The sequence below is a fragment of the Lepisosteus oculatus genome, chromosome 4 (assembly GCF_040954835.1).
Source record: "Lepisosteus oculatus isolate fLepOcu1 chromosome 4, fLepOcu1.hap2, whole genome shotgun sequence".
NCBI classification, from domain to species: Eukaryota; Metazoa; Chordata; class Actinopteri; order Semionotiformes; family Lepisosteidae; genus Lepisosteus; species Lepisosteus oculatus.
The window spans coordinates 48,459,368-48,482,140 of record NC_090699.1 but is presented as its reverse complement, the minus strand read 5'-3'; the positions used below and the strand labels follow the sequence as shown (position 1 = coordinate 48,482,140).

The window sequence follows — 22,773 nt, the reverse complement described above, 5'->3', positions numbered from 1 at the left end:
AACACGAGGTGGGTGGAAAATGGATGGGTAGTATCACAGGTACGAATTCCATGACTACAGAGGGGCAGATCTACTAATCAGTCTCATCCTTACAGACATCAGAATAAACACAGCCCCATACCAAAGTTTTAGCGCCAGTTTGAGGGTGGATTTGTTTTCTGGTTTAGTCACTCAGGATATCACCGTGTGTTTTTGACGGCACAGTCCATGTCATCTGCTACATTAGGATTTGCTGGTTGGTGTCTTCTTTTTCACTGTTCTATGAAGTAAATACCATACCATTTGCATGGCAAAAGCTAGACAGGCAAGACCTACACACCAGTTTTCCTTTTTATTCAGGCTACAGTTTCTGCTGGTAACAAATACAAATTTATTAATAATAAAAAATTTAATGCATTTTTCATTACATTGTAATGAATCTTTTTCAGTCTGGCATTAGTCCCCAACAATGCTTTTATCTAATACCGTGGAAAATAACTTTAGACTCTATTTGTTTTTACAGACACAGTAATTCATTCACTGTAATATTTGAAAAAAATCCACTAAAAATGTGTTGATGAGCAACAAAACAGAGTAGCTGTTTTGCGACATTAGAAGTTTATTTGGTTTTGCTTGTTACAGCCTTCAAAGGTGTTAATCACAGTTTGGAAGGAAACAGCATTAGTCCTTGTGTACTGGATGTTTAATCACAAAACTGATGAAAACATTAAAATGAATGCTAATTAAAGCATTGGCAGGGAATTCCTAAAACATAAGGCGCAAATAGCCAGAATCACTGGTCAGTCAAGTCTGCCAACAATCTTTTTTCCAAGTGCAAAACCATAGATGGAATATCTACATCAATTTAAGTGGAAATTGGAACAGTTAGATCGCTCAGCTACATTTTTGTCTAGAAATTAGTATTTCCATCAAAAAATGTAAATCATAGTTGAGCATTGATCAGTAATCTTCTACTGTAAGATAAGCAGCAGAATACACAAAAACATGAACAAAAAAACAAGTATTTAAGGGTTTTTAGAGGCTTCACAAAAATAGTTATTTAGGAGGCACACGAAAAAGACTCTTTACAGGTCAATAAATGTTTTGTAAAAGATTGTTGTAAAAACCTCTCAGAAATAAAAATGTTTAAACTTTTCTTTGAATGTGCAGCTGACACTGCCTTGGATGTAGATGTAGACAGCTAATGGACAATTCCATTAAAAACAACAAATGGGTTTGGAAGCAGAGCTGAAGCCTTAGAGCTGATGATGTTATCTAGTATCCACAGATCAGCACCAGGCCATCACTATGATATAAGCTTTGGGTGTAAAGCTGAATAGTGCTGGAAATATATAATATTGTTGTTTTTTGTTATTGATATTGTGTAAATGTTTAGATTTATAACATTGGATTTTTTTTTTCTTAAACAGATGTTTTCATGGAACTTGTGGCTTTCTTAAGTTAAACAAACCAAATACCACTACTACTGGGTCAAACCTAGAATTAATCACAACCCAGTTTGAAGAGGCTGTGAAATGCTGATACTGTACATAATACCTCTGCTTTGCCTAAGAGGTGCACCACCAGTGGGGTGTAATCATGTCCTGTAGCCAAGAGTGCTAAGTAAATGTGAGAGTGATGTTTAGGTATTGATGGCACAGTGTTGTACTGGTTCACATTGCTGCCTTGCAGTTCTGGAGCCATTCCACACCTGGGGTTCTACAGTATCTGTGTGGAGTTTCTTCCTGTGTTCTTGTGGGTTTCGTGGGTTCCTCCTGGTGCTCCAGTTTCCTCCCACAGTCCAAAGGCATACTGGTAGGTTTGCTTCTGGGAAAATTGGCATTGGGTGTGAATGTGTATTTGTGTTTGTGTGTCTGCCCCGCAGATGGACTGGCAGCCCATTCAGGGTGTACTGTGCCTTGTGCCCATTGCTTTGCCAGGACACGCTTCAGTTCCCCCCTGACTCTTAAGACTCTGAATTGGAAGAAGCAGTTAGAAAATAGATGGATGCTTAGGCCACAGGAATCCCAGTATCTGTTCTTCAGGAATACTGTATGTGGAATGAATAGATTACTATGCCAGTAATAGGTCATTCTGACCCCTTTGTGTGTTTTTTTTTCAGAATTTGTCTTGCCAAACGAACCCCTTTTCAACAGTGTTTTTGTATCTATAGTATCTATAGCTGAATCCCCAAAAACATTTCTCACATGCTCCAGAACACAGTACATGTGGCAATATTTTCTGTTTAAAGAAAGTGCTCACTGGGTATTCAACTACAGCAGTGTTCCCCTCATTCAGTAAAGCAACCTCATCACAGCCTGACAATTCCACAGGCCCCTTCAACTATGACGGACAATTAAAAGTCGTGCTGGATACAACCATTATAAAATCGTTGTTCATGTGTCTGTTACTCATACATATAACTGAATTAGGAGAAAGCTTAATTTCAGACACAACAGTTGCCCAACAGCTCCTGAAGGCTCAAGACTGGATTACTTTGTACTGTATCACAGGACATAATTTGCAAATATGTGTTTTCATAACACATATCTTCTATGACTAACATTCAGAATATGAAGACAACCACACAAGATCATTGACTGTTAAATCTAACAAGTTATCATACTGTAGTATACTTTAATATAGAAGGTTTATAAAAAAAAATTCAGATTTAATAATTACTTTGTGAGTAATCGTGATAGGGAACTTACAACTGCTACCATAAAAATGCTTTTACTCTTCTGTCTATCCATCCATTCTTTTTCTAACAACTGTATCTAATACAGGGTCAAAGGAGAGCTAGAGCCTATCCTGGTAAGCACACAGGCACAAAACAGGATACATCCTGGACAGGACAGCAGACCATCACGGGATACACACAGACACAAGAACAAACACACAAGGGCCAATTTTCCTACAAGCCAATTAACCGGTCAGCATGTCTTTCGTGACACTGTACTACTATGCCACCCAAAATCTTTGAGGTTTTTGAAAGAGGTGGGATTTGTGTTTTGACGACATGGGATAAACTTGGACCCTCTTTTGTCTAATCCTTGATAAAATGAAATACTAACTAAATGTGTGCACATTGCGTGTTGTTTTTTCAGTTATGTCATTAAATAAGATACCATTTCAATTATTCTCTAAGACGTGCGTAATCAAATTATTGGAACAGTCACTGTAACTGATTTTGTCCAAGATCAATATTGTTGCAATTTTCTCATTGATATATACTGTAGTGTATAGCTTCAGTAAAAACCAAATGCCCCCAGTTATGTCTGAAACAAGTGTCTTCTGAGTCATTTATTACCCCTGAACAGGCCTACTGTATATGCCCCATCTAAATTTAAAATGAATGCAGTGGGTCAGGCATAACTTGTTCAAAAAAAAAGAACCATCAGCAGTTGCCTAGAGTTATTGTGTATGAGTCATTGCATCTGTAAGAGACATGATGGATACCCACTGGGACATAGTACAGTATTTTGTAACAATACAGATACTGGGCTGTGTTTTTTTGCCCTGTGGTACCGTAATGTTCCATGGATAAGTTAACCCATTACTTACTAATGTTATTGGGAATGTATAGAACTTGAAAAACCTGTACTATTGCAAGATAAATCTGTTTTTCTTAAAGGATTTCAAAGTCCACCTTCTAAGTGCTTTATCCAATACAGGAATTGCTGGGGAGCCGGTGCCTATCCCAGCAAGCAACAGGTGTAAGGCAGGATACAGCATGGATGGGACACCAATCCATGGAACGGCACACACAGACACACACACTCACGCCAAGGCCGATTTTCCCAGATGTCAAATGAACCTAGCAGTGCATCCTTTGACTGTGGAAGGAAACTGGATTGCCTGGCGGAAACCCACATGAACATGAGGAGAATGTACACGTCCCATGTAGTCAGCACCCCAAGAATTGAATCCAGAGTGTGAGGACTGCGAGGCAGCGATGCTTACCACCATCCCACCTTGTTAGTAGATCCTTGTTCAAGCCACTGTCATGCAAGTCATGGCAGTGACAGTTATTCAGAATTACTAAATCTCCTTTGCTCTCTCAGGAGGTCTTTGCAAGCAGCCCTAGCTGTAGAGCATTATCCTACACTGCAAATATCTCTAGTTAGAAACTTTTATTAAACATATATATTATTAGGAGGTGTCATTGGAAGATAATTAATGCTAAGTATAGCAGTAACATTAAATAAGTATTTCTAAGTGAAGTACCAGAACTGAATATAATTATCCACTAGAAACAACAGAAGGTAGATGGGCCAAATGGCCTCCTCTCATTTGTACTGTCTTTATGCTATTATGTGAAAAGGGACACGCAATGTCTTGATTATAATGGATGAGATTATTCTATTAAAGTTTACTTCCGGCAGATGGCAATCTTGTGTGTGAACTCTTGTCTCAGTATTCTGAAATTCTGAAAGCCACAAATGGATATAAATGCAGTGTCATTTTCCCCTTTAGGTGTACAGTATATCCTGTCCTGTTAGAACCATGGGCAATATGTGGCTTAGGGATGATTTTAAAGTGAAAACAAACTACCATGCCTTTGTAAACGGCTTTTACATTTTCAAACTACAGTATGCAAAACAAGTATAATTATATCAAATTGCTGATAAAGGACACTTTAAATTAAAGGACAGATTACAAATATTTTAAGATAATTTCAGAAAAGAAGAAAATAGTTCTTCTATTTTCTTCTTAAATAGAAGAAAATAAAGATAAAGGCAATTTATTTTAGACAGCTATGTAAGATAAGAACAGATTTGTTATGGCATCAGCATTTCTGGAATGATGTTACAGGATTTTCTGCGGTTGTGTGGAGAGTGCCAGTGTCACTGTGATCAATCATTCTGCTGACTTTAAAATAAACCCCTTTACTGGAGGGAAGAATAATCATAGAGTCACTAAAATGGTGTAGTAGTAGCAACTATCAAATCAAGTCAAGTAAAATCATGGGTACCACCAGCTCAACAATAACAGCTAAAATAAAAAAAGTGTTCCTTTGCTTGCTTATAGCTGCAATTTCAATTCAGATTCAAAACGTGTCCCAGCCTGACTGGTTCTGCACTATAAACATGATTTGGGGACTAGAAGCTTTCTTTCATTGAGTGAGACATCCAGACCTTTTCCAATCCTTTCTACATCAGTGACAAGCCAGGAAAAGAGAATAGAACAGAACTTCATGTTGTGAAAAAAATTTGACTGGATATTGTAGTTGTAAAAGTTGTAATTGTAAATCAGTTTGCTCTGTAACCCTTGCACACTACTAGTGAACACTGAATTCCTTCAACCTACAGTATGAACTTGAAAAAGTTACTGAGCTAAACCAAACACTGAAGAGAACTGGGAAACTACAGTACTGTATTTACTTTTTAGTTTACAGTGATTGCTATATTATATCAACTCTTTTCTCACCTTGCATTTGTTATAACATAAAATAAATCATAATTTTTGCCTTGTAAAAAAAATGGCAGACGATAGAGCCATGGATCCAGGAATCCTTTATATTCAATGGGTGCTATTAATTTAACATGAATGGACATTTTCAAAGGCAGGAATCAGAGAACAGTGTATTTGAAAATACAGCTATCAGTGAAATTCTAGCTCACAGTTTCCAAAGGGATGAACAGTGGCTGAAAGGAAACCACACTGTTCTTCTGTCAAAAAAAATAGTCTTACACATAAATACAACACTTCACTTTTACTTTCCTTTCTAGGATTTTAACATTTTTCTTTTCAGCAATTATTTTTGCAAAGCCTTTCAGATTTAATCTCAACTAACTTTGAAACAACTGTATTCTATTTTTACAAACAGTGTAAACCAAAAACACAACATGTAAGACGGCATACTTTAAGGTAGGTTCACAGTTGATTCTCTCCAGTTGATTTGATTATTTTAACCTCAGAGATGATGCTCCAAACTATGGATTGTGAATATGACTCCTATTTAAATGAAGATGAAGCCCGTTACCTACTTACCTACTGAAATCAATGGTATCAATGGTACACCTACCATGATTTTCAATTCATTCATCCATTCATCTTTTAACTGCTTTATCCAATAAAGGGTAGTGGGGGAGCAGAGAGACTATACCGGCAAGCAATGGGCACAAGGCAGAATACAACCTGGACGAGATGCCAGGCCATTGCAAGCCATACACGCTCACAAGGCCTTACTATTGCCAATTTTTCCAAAAGCCAATTAATCCAACTGTATGTCTTTGAACTGTGGAGGAAACTAGAGCACCCAGAGAAAACCCATGCGAACATGGGGAAAATATGCAAATTCCACACAGAAAGCACCTCTGGAATTGAATCCAGGGCACCAGCACTGCAAGGCAACAATGTTAGCCTCTGCGCCACCTTGCTGCCCTTGTTTTCAATACATCATCATTCGTTTTGAATGAAACAGCCTGTAATATCAGAAGTTGTTCAGCTTCCAGAATGTTGAGTTTTATATTATTTACTATGTTTCCTTTCACAAAATCAAGTTGTCAGATAAAGGGGGTCTGCTGGGAGAAATATTACCCATTGGAGCTGACTTTGTCTAATGATTACAGGAGGAAGGTATGATAAAAGGAGGCTCATCTTCAAGTCTTGTTGATTAAAAAGGACAAAATGAGCTTTTTAATTATGATATTTTTATACCTCTGCTCCAGCAAAAGCTAACCTTGAGGATAGCTGTCTAGCATTTCTCAGCCTTATAAAATTTCACTTCAGGCTTTGCAGTTAATCGCTTCAAAAGTTACACTTTCAAACAGAGCTCTGAATCATGCATACTGTATGCTTACAACTAATACAAATTTATGCTAAATGATTTGTGAAACTAACATTTCTTGCCAAAACTACAGATTAATAAGAACATTTTTACATTATTATCTCTGTTGCTTGGACATTGAAAACACAGGGCTGTATCTGTCTTAGCAGATACTTGTCTTAGCAAAGATGATTTCCAATTAAGTTTTAAATCACGCGACTTAAGTTTCTGGACTACCATGGGAAGCATTTTATACAACACACTAAGCTTTACATAAAGTACATCAAAACCCATACTTTATTTTATGTATAGCAATACAATTTACATATTAAATAACACTATAATAGAATTATTTGATATAGCTTTCAACAAAACAAAAAAATCTTTCAAGTTACAAAAGAGGAGAAACGCCCACATTTTTCAAATGGGTAAATGAAAAACTTATTCAGTGACTGGCTGGTACTATTTCTATTGCACACACTGACAACAGAATTGTAAAAAAAAAACTAAAAAGAATCCAATAATTCACAATCACTGCTTCAAAATTATAGTACGAGTGGAATTCTTTTGGAATGTGATGACAGTACTCACTACTTCAATGCACGGAGACTTAAGTTTCCACATATCCACCACAAAAAACTATGAAGGAGTTGAAACTAGAAAAAAAATAGCTTTATATGAAAATATAAAATTCTATGATTATATACCATAGATACAAAGTTTCCAGAAGATGGTTAGTAAAGCAACAAATTATGTACATTTTTATGATACACACTAGTGTTAAAAATGGAATAAAAGTAGTGGGTGATATAAGCAAACTGTGATTTGTTTTTTTAAAGTAAATTTGCTAGTTACCCTACAATGCCTTCACAAATAATCAAGAATCAAGTCACTACCCCAAATGTTGGAGAGCTGTGACTTCATTTAACGATCTCCTCATTAGGAGACAAGAAAAGAAACAAAATTTGAATGTTTCGCTTCATTGCCTAATTTTACAAGTTAAATGTCAGATGTAGAAAAAGTCTCCCTTTGTGAATAATAAACAGCAATTTCACTGGAGATTTATGATGATAATGGTGGTATGGTTGATTTTCTCCCAGATTACAGCCTGTTAATATTATTGTTATTTATATCTTTACATGAAAAACTATTTTCTTGTTCCTGTTTGCGTGGCTTACAAAACAAATATTGTAAGGGCAACTGAAGCAGTAAGAGCTAAGGCCTAGAATGTGCTGTTATCAGAGAACTACAGAATATTCTTTAATATGAAAGGGAATACAAGAGTAAGCATTTACTCAATTGCTATGTGCTGTGAAAATAAATAAAAAATAAACAAATAATCAGCAAAATGTTGGCATTATATAATTACCACCAGCAAACAAATGAATGTCAAGCAAACCTGAAATTTCTTTCAATCACTGGGACTGAAACATAGTTAAACTTAAACATTAGCAGAAGAAAAAGCTCTGTTCTTTGTGGAAATTAGTCCAATATCTTTGGTAAAGTTGATTCTGTTTTTCCCAAATTTTCTATCAAGAAATACAACACAAAAATTCTAATATCAAGGCAGTTGTGCTGTATAATGGGTTGCATTTCAAAAGTTTAATTTTAATTCAAATTTGAACTTTTTTTGTGCCTAAACATGATTTTTTTACAACCAGACACTGTTTTGAGGCAAAGAGCAATTCAAGGCATTGAATTTAGTTATAATTAGTTATAAAATGTGATGCATCTCCATGAAAAACATTGGATAAGGGACTTGAGACCCCAAAACAAAGCAAAAAGTTATTCAAGTGCATAGCACATCCCTTAATCAGTGATACAGTGAACATTCAAGCTCAATGCCATTTTACCGAGGCCACTGCTTAAATAATGAGACCACTTTGAAAAAATTGTTTACATGATGCGTGATGATTTAGTGCACTAGCAAATTAAACCCAGGGAACAGTTATAATAATATGACACATAGAATTAAAGAAGTCTAATCTTTAAAGTAGATTTTTTATAATTAATTTAAAATGTTAATTTTCCGTAACCAAGGATGGAACTTATTCCAACAAATGCTGCAGGATCCCCACACTTTATCTAGAATCCTAAACTGGTGCTCTGTATTGCCTCACTTTGTTGTTATCAGCATTACATTAGAAGCAGCAGACCATGATAAAAACCATGGTCCCTACACAGGGACAGTAAACATTACACAGTTTACATGTTTTCAGTTATTAAGTAATTTGTCACATAATTGTTCTCGTATTGAATATTAACAACACAAATTCACCTTTTTTGGCTTTAAATTAAAGGAGTCTTTACTCTGAAATCAATATGCCATTTCTAGGAAGTGGGACTAGGGAAAGTTGAAGGAGGTCAAGGTTAAAGACACTTACAAAAAAACAAGTTTGGTATATTAAAAAAATCTGCCTAAAAATCTAACTTCACAGTAGTTTTTTTATTATACCACCTTTTAAAATATGGACTTGACTTAAAAAATAACAGTAACCTGAAGGAAAAAAATAAAATACAAAAAAGAGCCTATTGCTACATGGATTATAGAAATGAGCCTGGTACATTTCTAAGCAAAACAAATGTACATCATTTAACTGTACAAAACAAAGCATAGTTACACTACAGAGAACCATGACTTCGTAATGCTACGTGTGTTATTCAATGCATTTAAACAGATTGCTAAAAAGCAATCTCCTGACTGCACCATCCATTGTCTTCTTTACTATAATAAACAGCAGGTGATACATCACTTCCTTTTCCAAATGGTTGGAGAACAAAAGAATTGAGGGCTGCCATGGAATGTCACGTTAGGGCTCAATGACCAACATTGTCAATTGGATTATTATAGGCAGTAACACTGATAATATAGTGCAAACTAGGAAGAATTGTGTTTCCTCGTGTGAAATTAAACGCAGGTGCGAACGCTCAGTAGGACAACATTAAGACATAAAATGGCAAAAAATAAATATCAAAAACTTTATATCAGTGTAAAAAAGTAATCAGGTTTTTTTTAACCAAGAGTCTGGCAAAAAAAGGCCTCAAAAAAGTCTGCCTAGTCCTTTGTGTTTTACAAATGAAGTGCCTCTCCCAAGGTTTTCCATCTTCAAACAAGAGACTCCATGCTTTCTGCAGGGTCCGATTCATCTGTTATCACAACAGTGCCATTTTTATCAATTGCCAGAGGGCCAGTTCCATTCTCCTTCGTGCTGACCGAGCTGAGCATTGCTTTGTAAAGGTACTGGTATTGTTCCTGTAACACATAAACGGGGAGAGTTCAAGATTAAAAACTGCACATTTCCAGTTTGCAGTCCGGAATACAGAGACAGCTGTCATTTCTTTAAATGACACAATATTAAACCAAACTATCCTGCTTTATATAAATGTACATTTTTGAGCATGATGAACTGAATACCAACTACAACAACAAAAAAATCATGATACACTGCAATTACAGTAAATAACCCTCTTCAAGGGTTACTGCGTTTAGCAAGTACCTTGATTTTTACTGTACATTATGAAAGTGCACATCCGTTTAATGCATGTTATATCCTTGTCTGGCATATTGGGAATCACTGACTACAGAAAAATGTTTTTTGTCAGTGTAAATAGTGTTGGGAATGGTAAATATTTCTGCACATGGTTTAAATCAAGTCTTCTTCCATTTACATTTATTCTTTTGGCAGACTATCGTAGCAAATTACAATCACATCTGGGTAAGATGCAAAGCGTGCAGATAACAATAGTAAAGTTAATAACATATAATAATTCTTAAAGAAGGAGGGAAGACTGTGAAAATTCACAACAGGATTTAAAATGATTAAATAAAGATGAGTAATTGGCCAAACCAAGTGTGCATGAATGGGTGATTTAAGAGAACCTTTATGATCCTTCAAGCTTTAAAAGATTCATATGCAAACAGTTACTGTATAAGAGAAGTTCTGCAAAGATGAATCAATGTGCTTTTGAAACCACCTGGACAAACCAAAATGGACTGGCCCAAACAGTTTATTCCCATGAACGTTTTTCAAGATTCTGTGATGGTGATCTAATATTTCTTCCTAAACATGAGGCCATTTTGAATGCGGAACAAACAATTTTCCCATTTGGCAGTCAAAATTTCATTTCCCTTTGAGAATTAAAGGTAATCTGCCAAAAAAGCCCTTGATGTGCATTGATTAGTAACAACCTTTAATAAGTTACAAACACCCCTCAATATATTACACATGAGCATGTCATTAAATTAACATCAGGTGGGTAGCTGCGTCAGCATGCGTAGGCTGCAAAGGAACAAGTAATAGGTTTATTCCATGCTGAAAAAAAGAAGAAAGAGAACACACCGTTTCGGCCGTGGAGCCTTCTTCAGGTGTCAAATTAACATCTCCAGGTACACTCCACAGTCTACACAATCAAGGGGAAAATTCTGAAGTACTCACAATATCTGTGAAAACTCCTGGCCTCATGAGGTTTATCATTTTAGCAACTTGATAAACGTCCACAGCATTTTCGTTCTCAAGCTGCTGAGATAGGGTTGTAAGGGCACAAAACATTCCTGCTGAAACTGCACCAAACCTGGAAGACAGAGAACATTAGAAAGTCTATAACAAATAATAAATAAATAATAATATTTTATGTTACTATTTAAAATGTACACAGGTGTAATGATATTATTTTTTCTAGTTAGCAGCAGTTTCACATGGATAAATATAAATACATGTATATAAATATCAAACTGAATCTAAACAAGACGGAATATACACCATAATGCAATTAAGTGCAGGTTACTGTTTGTTTTAATTGTAATGACAGATGTGTCATTAAAATTGACTGGGTTACATCTAAATACTCACGAGTAATACATATGCAAAAATCATGACAGTCATGCTGTCTAAGCTTCTTAGGTCTGAAGCTTAAGTAACAGTACTTAGCCTAAACGTATAATTAGTCTTTTTTGGTAAGCACAGTAATTCAAGTAATCTTAATTATCATAATGAATAAACATGACTAAGCTCCTAACATGACATTATTACAGCAGTTATTCAGCTACAGCTCAGAACAGCCTCTTGTTTTCAGAATCATTAATAATTTTAACCAGAAACTCATTCAACACCACAGAACTATTTCAGAACTATTTAAAGCAGGCAATTTTCAATATGGAAGGGTTGTCCTTCATTATCATGAAATTATAACATGAGAAAGTAAATGGGTAATGTTTTGGAAATTGCTCACAGGCTGAAGTGTGTTGTTTTCACAAGCTGCAAACAAGATGTATGTTTTAAGAGTAAGATGACCTTATCTTTGGAGTTTTTCACATTGGTAAGCAAGTTAGTCTAATGGAACCAAGGCTATATCATATATATATAAACGTAGCCGGGGGTTTCTGTCTCAACAGATGGGATTACTGTACAGTCCCTTAGGTAATAGGCTTAAAGTAGACATAGAACAAGAAATAATATGCAAGTGGTTTCGAGACCTGCCTGAAAAGAAACAGAATACATGCCAGAGTTCATGTGTAATGGCTTGCAATTACTAGGGATGTGCAAAAACCTTATGGAAAAACGGAACAGAGTGAGGCTATGTTTAGCCATTAAAACATCATCCTTGGATGGTTTTATTAGGTATACACTGTATGCTGCCAGACTGAGAAAATTGAAATAGAAATCCACTTACTCATCATGCACTATGGTTGGTCCATCTCGGGTCATTGCCTCTTCCTTGATTACATTGATAAGTTCAAAGGTGCTGCTAATTGGGGCATCAGGGTTTGGCCATTTGGGGCACTGAAAATGACGGACTTCCAGCACATAATCATCCTGTCCCATGAAAACACACAAAGAAACATGTTGTAGTTCTCTCTGTGACATCAAGTGACACATCTCTCATATCTGACAATGACAGATTGTGGACCTTAATCTCCATGCAATGTCTTCTTGACAACACAACAATTCCAGATTTTTTTCCAAGAATGTGCAGAAAAATGAAGACGGAAGCTAAGGTAAGCTTAAATGCATTCATGGTAAAGTTGTTTGTCACAGACTTAAAAAGAATAGATTGCAAGCACTGAAATTATTGTTTAATTATACTGCTTGCACAAACTGAATGAATATTCATTAATCGACTAATACTGGGATGTTGACATTCTTTTCATCAACAGGAAATCAATGTAAGTGAGAAATGACTGAGGAAAACAATTTTACAGCTAAGTGTTGTAATGGTCGATAGCATGAATAACAACTACAGGATGCTGGAAAAAAAAATTGAAAAAAAAAACCCACAAGCTTCCAAATAGTACCTGTGTTGCTTCCAGGATAAAATCATGTATGATAATTTGCTCTTCATTTGAAAGGCAGAGTCTGTCTTTGCTAATCAGGGTTACAGTAAAGGCCTCACAGTTCATGGATTCTTCACGGCTCGGCCAATACACAAATTCATCCTCAGCCTATGACAACAAAACAACATTTTTGCCACATGCTCACAGACAAAAAATAATGACAATGCGTTTCAACAGCTTTGAAGTGAAGTCCCTTGTGTTAACAGTTTACAATCTGGGAACTTTGTCAACTCTAGCAAGAATATTAACTGTGAAAACAGAAAAGTATAAACACAAGTAAGATGGTAAATGTGTTATCCCTTCACTGCAATCTGTGTGAACGAAATAGTTGTTGGACAAAGTGGTGCAGAAATAAAATTATGCAAGACATATGGTTTGCTGATTGCGATTGATATGATGATCTACTGGCTGCTGGTGTTAGTTCAGTGGTGGTTTCAATTGATTTCACATATGAGGTGTTAATTCTTTGAGGAAATAACACTAGGGGCGCCAAAATGTACATGTACTGTATAAAACATATTTTGACAAATCAAAATAACAAAGAATCCTTGTGAAATGCAGAACGTACCAAACTCTGGTTATCTGGCAGCATGACAATGATTTGAGCATTGTGGTCCCAAATCATCCGCCAGAAGTCTTTTGTAGTGTGAGGCAGGGGATGCTGTGTTATGATGAACTCATTGCTCCTGTAGTAGCCCTGCAACATTATAGTTCGGAAGGTGAGACAGCCTGCAGTGCAGAAAACCAGGTACAAGCATTCATATACAGTAGTTCTGGCTTTCAAACTGCTAACACCCAGGTTCCCATTTCCTATACTTCAATGTAAAAATATTTGCGATCCCCCTCAAAACAGCACAGGACCTCTGCAAATGGCAGAAATAGTTGGAAAAGGATGTGGCACATACAAGATTCCTATCCCATTCCGGGTGTTGTCCAGGGAAGCTGAAGAAAGTCAGGCTCCTGCTCCTCAAGCCCAAACATGCACACCCAGCCATTGACAGATAGTATTCATTTCACTGAGGTATCCTTATATTCTGGACTGAGTATTTATTAGAAAAGAACCCAGCTGAGATGCTCTTAAATGTCACTTGGTTGCATTTGTTTGCAGATTGGCCTCACTGAACGAAGAGTATCTAGTTTATATTTTGCTAGAATGAAGATTGTGACAGCATTTCAAAATTCCTTTTCTCATCTTCAGAGCTTTGACAGCACCCTCCCATTCTCCATTGTTCTTCATTTTTCATGCGAACTCCCCATTTCAGTATTGATGTTTGCCAGTTTGTATTGTATTTTGCTAATTTGTTTGAAAATGACTAAATTGAATGATCAATTTGTGATTTTTGATAAATGAGAGATACTGCCACATTTATTGTTAATCAAAGGAATACAAAGCTACCAGATGTGCTTTGCTTGTGTTCTTCATTCAAGCTGTCTTTATTACTTTCGAATTATTCCAGACTGGCAGAGGGTATAGGCTTGGCTCAGTGGCAAACCAGGGTCAGCTCAAAGTAAGAGATCTAGAAAGAGGAGTAAAACACTGTGGTGTGTCATGCGCTTCCAGAGAAGCATGACACCACAGAGGTCATGGATAATTATCAGGTAAGAGAATCCACTTACCATTATGTAAGAGGCATTGATGTAGTCTGTACCTTTCATGCCAGGAAGAGGTGCAAGACCTACCCTTGCACGGTCCGCTTAATGAAAAAACAGGAGAGATTCCATGTTATACATAAATACATAAAGATATATAGAAAATAAACACATTAAGAGTTCCTTAAGTTATTACAGTATAAGGGGGGGTCAAAGTCCACTTGGTCTCTTGGCCACTGGGTCTCTTTAACAATATATAATAACTTACCGTGATGATATTGATTTTGGCTCTATAAAAGCACTGCTATGGTATTATTATTATTGTTGTTGTTGTTTTTTTGCATTTCAATAGGAATTTTTATTGCAGGTCAGTTTAGCACATCAAGGAAGAAGTGTGAATTCCTATTTACATGTGTATTAAGTAAGAAGCAATTATGAAAACAAAAGCAGCAGACAGCAGCATTTCAGCTGCTAATCACATGTCAATGTAGAAATAAAATAAACAATTTAAGGCTGTTTACTGGTGATAAGCATTATTCATTGTTGTATTTTAGGCAGAAAATTCACATTCCCTCCTACATGGATGATATTCGTGTTTGTCAACTTGCTGCACTAAGGAAGACATTTCTGTCTCCTGGTCAGCATTTGCACATTGCAATCACTGCAGAAACTGCAAACGAAATACTACTGACACTAGAATTGTTTTCAATAGCCCAGAACCCAGCATCCTCTGTGAGTCTCACATTTTAATTTATGATAAAAACAAACACTTGTTTAAACTCACTTTGCATGTCCTATTTATGGTACGAATTGTAATTGAACACAAAGGAGGCAAATGTGTTTGCTGTTCGTGCTCAGCTGGGTATGTGACAACACCACCAGGGGCTGTTGTTTATTTGTTTTCTGCCTAAGAATGTAAGACCTACAAGATAAGTGTTGAATTATACTCTGTTTAGGACTGTACAAGTCATAACCGAGGTATTAGTCAGGCTAGAGATAGCTCTAAATATGGTCAAACTTGAAATGTTTTAGGACTGTTCAGTTGCATCTATACTGTACTTATTCAGCCTTCAATCATACATATGATTCAATCATATGGGAAATAGAACAAATCATTGCTGATTTAACATTTCCTGCTCACTTGCATGATGAGTTATGGTGACGTTTAAAGTCATCTACACAACATCACATTTGTTATTCTTTTCCCGTTTATGCATTTCCATGGAAAAGCAACTGTAATAAGAACAAAATAAACATAGGCCAACTAAGAAACCTTAATTCCTAGCAATTATCTCAGCGGCAGTTTTACAATGATAAACACTTTCTTCACTGAAATGGCTTCTGAGCTTGCTCTTTTACACTGGTGGAGGGGGTGGGGGTGGGATAAGGGGCAGGCTGAGTGTGTCAGAGACTTGGAGATAAAAAGGAAGTGGGATTGTCAGCACGAACATGTACACATTTAAAATGTCTTTAAAGCAACAGGCATTTATAATGATTTATCTGGTTTGCTTTCCATTAGCTACCATCAGGAATGCCTACTGTTATTTTGTAAGGGTGAGGCATCTTGCTGGCTGTCGATAATGTGAAAGAAATGACCAATCTCCACAGGTCAGGTGACAACACTGCACAGACTGCATGTTTGACATCCCTGGTCTAAGCAGTTTACAGAATTAGTCATCTTTCTTTTCCCAGAACAGATACACATTTAACAGGACAAAACTGGTCCTATCTCTTTGCCAACCCAGAAAAGCACACACCTGGGACATCTTGGCATTCACTCATCTGCCTGTTTACAATGAAGAAGAATTTATCAACCTGGGGACACCTAGATGTTCTTGTTGTGTTCAGACAGAGCAAATTGGCAAGAAATAATCAGCAGCAGACATCTGGCAATATTCACAAAGCAACAGCAATGGTGTTATTAATTATATGAGTTGTAGATACAGCAATGACAGTTTCTTTAATAATAACACAGGAACATATAGCTATATATATATATGTATTACATTCTTAGGGTAATTAAGGGGATGTAAAATTAATAAAAAGGTCCTAATAAAAAGGTCCCAATAGACGTTTTGTGAAGAAAGACATCAATAGAATTATATAAAATGTGATCTTACATGGCACCACTGATGAGTTTCTGTTTTTCTCTTTGTTGCACTCCTTTTGGGCACTGAAGCACTCCACATATCTGGCATTGCACTGAGTCACCAGCTGCAAATGCAATAACACAGGAGCATTAACGAGTGTAGGCACACTCACAGAATACAATCCTCTACCCCTGAGAGGTACTCTGTGTCATTATAAGGGAATGGCAACAGACCTTGGACACATGCTGGTACTATCTAACCACTCCAGATAAGATTTAGAAGAAGCCAGAATCTTAACACTGACTACTAAACCGACAGGCCATTGCAAAGGTATTCAGACCCTTGCATAGTTTTCACATTTTGTTGCTTTAAAGCTTGCATTCATAACACTTTGAAGCAACAATTAATATTTGTTATATTCATACATTTAAACCAAAAACAAACAAAAAAATAAATTGATAATTAATATGAAAAAATGGAAATCATAATTGTATACCTATTTAAACTCATGGCTCTGAGAAATAAATTAATTTTGGTGTACAAAATTATCTTGATGAGTCATGCAATTAGTTGAATGACCTCCATGTGCAATAATAGTTGTTCTAAAGATTCCAGAAAAAAAAACACCTTTCTCTGTGAGGTTCCTTGCTCAAGTAATGAATTATAAGCAAAGACTCAACCATGAAAACTAAGAAGCTTTCAAAGCAAGTCAGGGATAAATTCTTACTGAAAAGCACAGATCAGGAGAAGGGTACAAAGAATATCTAAGTAACACTGTATATCAGCGAGTGCAATAAAATGTGCATCAGTCAATATACTGGGCACTTTACAAAGCTGGCCTGTATGGCACAGTAGAAAACTAATTTCATATCCTGCATGGAGTTTGCAACACAGCAGCTGAGTGATCTTGCAACAATGTGGCCACGTGATTAGATGATCACACTGGAAATTTTTGTGTGCCAAATGTGTTACATTTGGTACAGCTTCAGCACAGCCCATCTCCAAGTCAACCATGCAATCATCCTGTTATCAAGCATGGTGGTAGCAGCAACATGTTGTGGGGATGCTTCTCCTCAACAGGGACTGGAAAGCTTGCTAGGACTGAAGGAGAGGAATACTGGCTAAAGACTTAAAACCAGGGTGAAAAATCACTTTTCAACACTATAAAGATACAAAACACAAGGCCAAAGCTACACTGGAGTGGCTTAAGAATAAAAATATGAATGTCCTTGAGTGGCCCAGTCAAAGTCTTGAATCCTATTGAGAGGCTTGAAAAACTTGAAAGCTGCTGTCCATGAGTGATCTCCAACACAAAAAGAGCATGACCAACTCTGCCAAGAAGAATGGGCAAAATGTCTACCAAGCTAGCATGCAAAGTTGGTAGAGAAGACCTAAGACCAAAAAGATATGAGTCTGTATTTGCTGCCAAGGGTACTTCCACCAAATATTGAGTTCAGAGGTCTGTATGTTTATGCAATCAACATATTTAAGAGTTTTTTCTCTTTAGCAGAGATACACTTGCTGTATCTTTTAAGTCTTCAGTCTAAACATTCAGGGTCTGATAAATCATTAGTTCTAAAAAATGGGAAGACTTTTTCTTCTCTTTTAAGCATGGAATAAACCTATTACTGCAAAGGAAACAAATTAGAAGAAAAGTAGTTTGTCGTTGAGAGAAGGGGGAAGGTGTGATCCTAGCTGCAGGATAATTTTAGGCTTAAAATCTGTAGTCTTTCTGATGTATGAGTTAGGAAAACCATCTTTGAGAACACAGAAGGAGAGATTAGAGTGGTCATGGCCATCAGAGGTGAAATGAGAAACAATGGACTTGGAGAAATTTTGAATCTTCACAGCCCTAACATGTTCTCTGAAGTGGTTTCCGAGTCTCCTTCCTGTTTCTCCAATGTAGATGGCTGGGCATTTACTGCAATACAGTAAATAAGGTTGCTGGAGGTACAAGATGTCATCTGAGTGATCCAGAGTTGTCCTGAGGGGCCTTGAATGAGTGTGGTGTTAGATATTTAAACTTGTTCCTTTGTAGCCTACCCATGCTGACGCATCTACCCACCTGAACTACTTCAACCATAGGAAGCGTCTGAATACTTTGTTTGCAAGGCACTTTGTATGCAGGCACAGCATTTCTGATTATTTATTGTAAAATACAGTACATTAGCAGGAACAGGAACTTCATAATTAAATATATGTATATACAGTATTTAAAGTTCAGGTGGGTAGCTGCGTCAGCATGTGTAGGCTGCAAAGGAACAAGTAATAGGTTTATTCCATGCTGAAAAAAAAGAAGAAAGAGAACACAACGTTTCGGCTCCACGGCCGAAACGTTGTGTTCTCTTTCTTCTTTTTTTCAGCATGGAATAAACCTATTACTTGTTCCTTTACAGTATTTAAATGCTTTAGCAAGGTGTTCAACAATTACAAACTTCAGATAGATTGTTAATATCTCAACATCATGTATCTTAATTAGCTTGATAAAGCAGATTGACTTGACATTTAAGGCATGAATATGACTTTTTATTTTGTTGGTGATGATTAAAAAAATAAACTGAAGCCTTTGAAATAAGACAGAGCAACAGGGATCTCATAGGCCTTTTTGATGCATCACCTTAATACCCTGACATTCAAAATCCTTCCAGACTCAAGCTGTTCAAAGCTGTACAGCCGAGAAGGTCACTTTCTGAAACAGGTCAGCATCTTTCAGGCACTTATAAAATACATTATAAGAATCAGTAATTAAATGTGAGTGTATAAGCACACCGTGGGTCTTGAGCTATCTTAAGTCTATTCATTTAAATGTCTTTCCACTTTAAGGTATGCAATTTAACAGATTAAGGAAGTCCTGTTTTTTTTGTGTGCTCCACTCTTAATTTTACATTGCGATTCAGTAGTCTTTAAAGCTGAAAGCTTCCTTTTAATACTATCCAGATCTTCACCTGAACTCCTTTTCTCCTCCTCACTTATCTTACAAAAATTGAAAATGTGAAAATGTGGGTTTATATAAAAGAAATAGAGCTTTTCTTGTATTAAATAATTTTTCAGATATATTTCTATTCTATATGTGTTAACTAACCCAGTTAGTTAAGCTCTTGTACCCTAGACAAGATCTGTTTTTTGGAGTTTATAATAAAAGAAGACTCCAATTCCCCCCAATTCAAAGAATAAAAACAGGCCTCTAGCCCAAATCCTCCCCATTATCCCTTGCTCCAGCACCCTCCTATTCACAACCACTAAAGCAGCAGCATCTTGCTCATTGTGCAGTCAGACAGCCTTATGCTCCTGACCATGCTGTCACCCCTCTAGCCAAGCAGGCAAAGTCCATGACCTGAACTGCTAATACAGCTGAAATCATTCTGCCTTAATCACAGCCATATGATAATTATTTACCTTATTTTTTTCTTCATATCAATCATCTCTTCTGCTTACAGTATTTCTTATGTTGTCTGGAGTGTTGTACAATAGCATGCATGTAATACATGCCGAGTCTTTGTATTCAGCACTATTGTGAGAGGGAGTTATTTTCGCCTCGCCCCTCATTCAGGCAGTCAACCTTCAAACATTTTTGTCACCTTGTTAATGGATACTCTGCTACTTTTGCACTGAAACTACTGTACTGTTACTACTGATGTATGGTATAGAATCCATAATATAAAAAAGAGGAGTTGCAATGCAAATGTAAAACCAATCAGAAATTTAAGAAACAAACGTTCCATACATCTCTATTACTCCTACTACTTCTTACCATGGATACTAAAAAATAATATCAGGAAACAAAATGAAAAATTTACACACAAAGGAATATTTACTGTTCACTTTGTACCACCTTTTCAAGTTTCGCATGTGCAGTGAACACACTGTCATTATCAATTCGGTATATTGTATTTCTGGAATTCCACTTTCTCTCCTTAATCTCCATTGCTTTTCTATATTGCCAACAAATATAAAAAGGAGCATTCAACATGTTGTGCATTACTTTATTAAACATTTATCGTGACTATTAACCTAGCGTACAACTAAAAGAAAATGCATAAGCAAACTCTGTTATCCCTGTTCCCGGATCCCTGTTATCACTGCTGATCAATCAGGCATCTTTTCAAACTTATTATTTGGAGTGATTAGATAATTAGATGATGATGATCCAATTTTATTTATTAGCTTTATATAATGCAACACACAACAGAAGCAAAAAGAAGATGAAAGAAGAAAGTACAGTAAATTGACATAGAGAAACCAAAGTCTATTTACATCCGCACTGAAAGCTTTAATAAGAAGACCAGTCATTAAACAGGTTTTGACAATGTTTCCAGTCACAGAGCTGTGTTAACAGATTTGGGCAATGAGCTTCCCTGATACAATAACAACAACAAAAAATTTACCAGACACACATCATCCATTTGGTGTGTATTTATAATGAGGAAAAAAAGTCAATAACAAGCACTGTAGCTTGAGCAAAATACCCTGTGGAGTCTGTTTCTGTTGCAGGATGACATGTGAAGCCTGTTCTTAAATAATAATGACTTATTTTCATTTTTTAAATATAACCCTGACACACATAATTAATATGCAATTACTAAAGGGTATAAAAAATCCACATGGCAATGAAAAATTCTGCTACTAAGCAAACTATTAACTCAATTTTGTCTTAAGGCTAATTGCATTGCAACCCTGCAGCTTTTGTTTCATGAGAACACAATATATTACAAAATGTGCAAGAACTAGATTATACTAACTGGAGGAATAATGACAGCCTATTTACATCAATGTGTCATAAAATTAATAAAATTGTAATTTAGATCCCATGCTGTGATATGAGAATGGCATTACTGTGAAAATAGCAGCTTCTGGTTGATTTGATCAGTTATGTTAATAAGGGGCAAGAGGAAGCAGACAGCATGACAGGAAACTGTAAGAGAACTGGAACCGTATTTATGCGCCTGTTTTCAAAATTCCCAAAACACAGTTTTACAAAGGAATGCAGTCTCAGAATATAAACGGGCACAGACATAAAATTACCAATCAGATCCATACAAAAAAATATATTATACAGCAAAAATAAAAATGATCTAGGGAAATGACTGAGCTGTAAAGGATACAGCATCAACTGACAGTCGTGGAGGCTGACCTTAAATTGCTTTTCCAGATGCATCTTTCCACCAGGCCCGGGGGTGAGGATGCTATTGACATAGCTGTGTAGCTGACTGGCATATACTTCTGTTTCTTTGCCAAGGATAGCTTCCAGCAAGGCATCATGGGTAAAGATGTACTGCTCCTATACATGAACACAATTGAAAATAGACTTTCTAGTGCTCACTTCAGACAGGCAGCGCTCTTCATAGACTACAGCTCTTTTGCAGGAAATGAAGAGTGATTAATTAAGCTTTATTTTTTATATAATCAGATCAGGCTTTCATAAGGACATCCACCTAACAGCTGGTTATGTTCTGGATGTATAATCTATGTTGATAGAAAAACACCATCAGAAACAACTGAAATGACCTGAAATGTAAAATGGTATTTAAACAACTCTTGTTACTCAGGTTTGACTATTTCATATGCATATAGTTCATACTGTATGTACATTTGCTTTTTTTACAACTGCTAATTATTGCAATAGCTCATTGTGTGTTTTTCTAGTCTCAGCTTGTATCTATGATTTGTGTGACCCAACATGGGGGAGAATGAGAAAGAGTGAGCAGTCCTCCCACTCTGTTCCATTTTAGGATCAATCATCTTTTAATAAGTTACTGGCAAAACACTGCCCCAAACTGAACTTTCAGCTTCAAATGGAGGGAAGGTACGCTCCCACTGATGGCACTGGTGGTGCCCAAGAGCCTGCAGGGGGTGCTGTGTCACTGAGAGTTCAGAGAGCCCTACCTGGCTACCCACACCCTACTCAACTGGCCACAGTAGGTTGGTGACATGATCCCAGGCTCAAACCCGTGATCGTACAGCTCAACCTGAGATCATAGAGCCTTCAATGGTTGGGCCACTTGGGAGGCCCT

At 36.5% G+C, this 22,773-nt stretch overlaps 1 protein-coding gene across 1 annotated transcript in view; it reads right to left on the bottom strand.

Annotated features, from left to right (window-relative positions):
- Positions 1–7,029: 7,029 nt before the first annotated feature.
- The window catches only part of ptprga (protein tyrosine phosphatase receptor type Ga), a 259,162-nt gene continuing 243,418 nt past the window's right edge, over positions 7,030–22,773 (bottom strand). Inside the window, exons 22-29 of the mRNA XM_015347265.2 lie at positions 21,894–22,040; positions 16,793–16,886; positions 14,700–14,776; positions 13,651–13,779; positions 13,044–13,190; positions 12,422–12,564; positions 11,188–11,323; positions 7,030–10,004 (exon numbers count right to left, since the gene is read on the bottom strand). Coding sequence (XP_015202751.2) covers positions 9,858–10,004; positions 11,188–11,323; positions 12,422–12,564; positions 13,044–13,190; positions 13,651–13,779; positions 14,700–14,776; positions 16,793–16,886; positions 21,894–22,040 — 1,020 coding nt within the window. The 3' untranslated portion in view covers positions 7,030–9,857. The remainder of the gene's footprint in view (positions 10,005–11,187; positions 11,324–12,421; positions 12,565–13,043; positions 13,191–13,650; positions 13,780–14,699; positions 14,777–16,792; positions 16,887–21,893; positions 22,041–22,773) is intronic.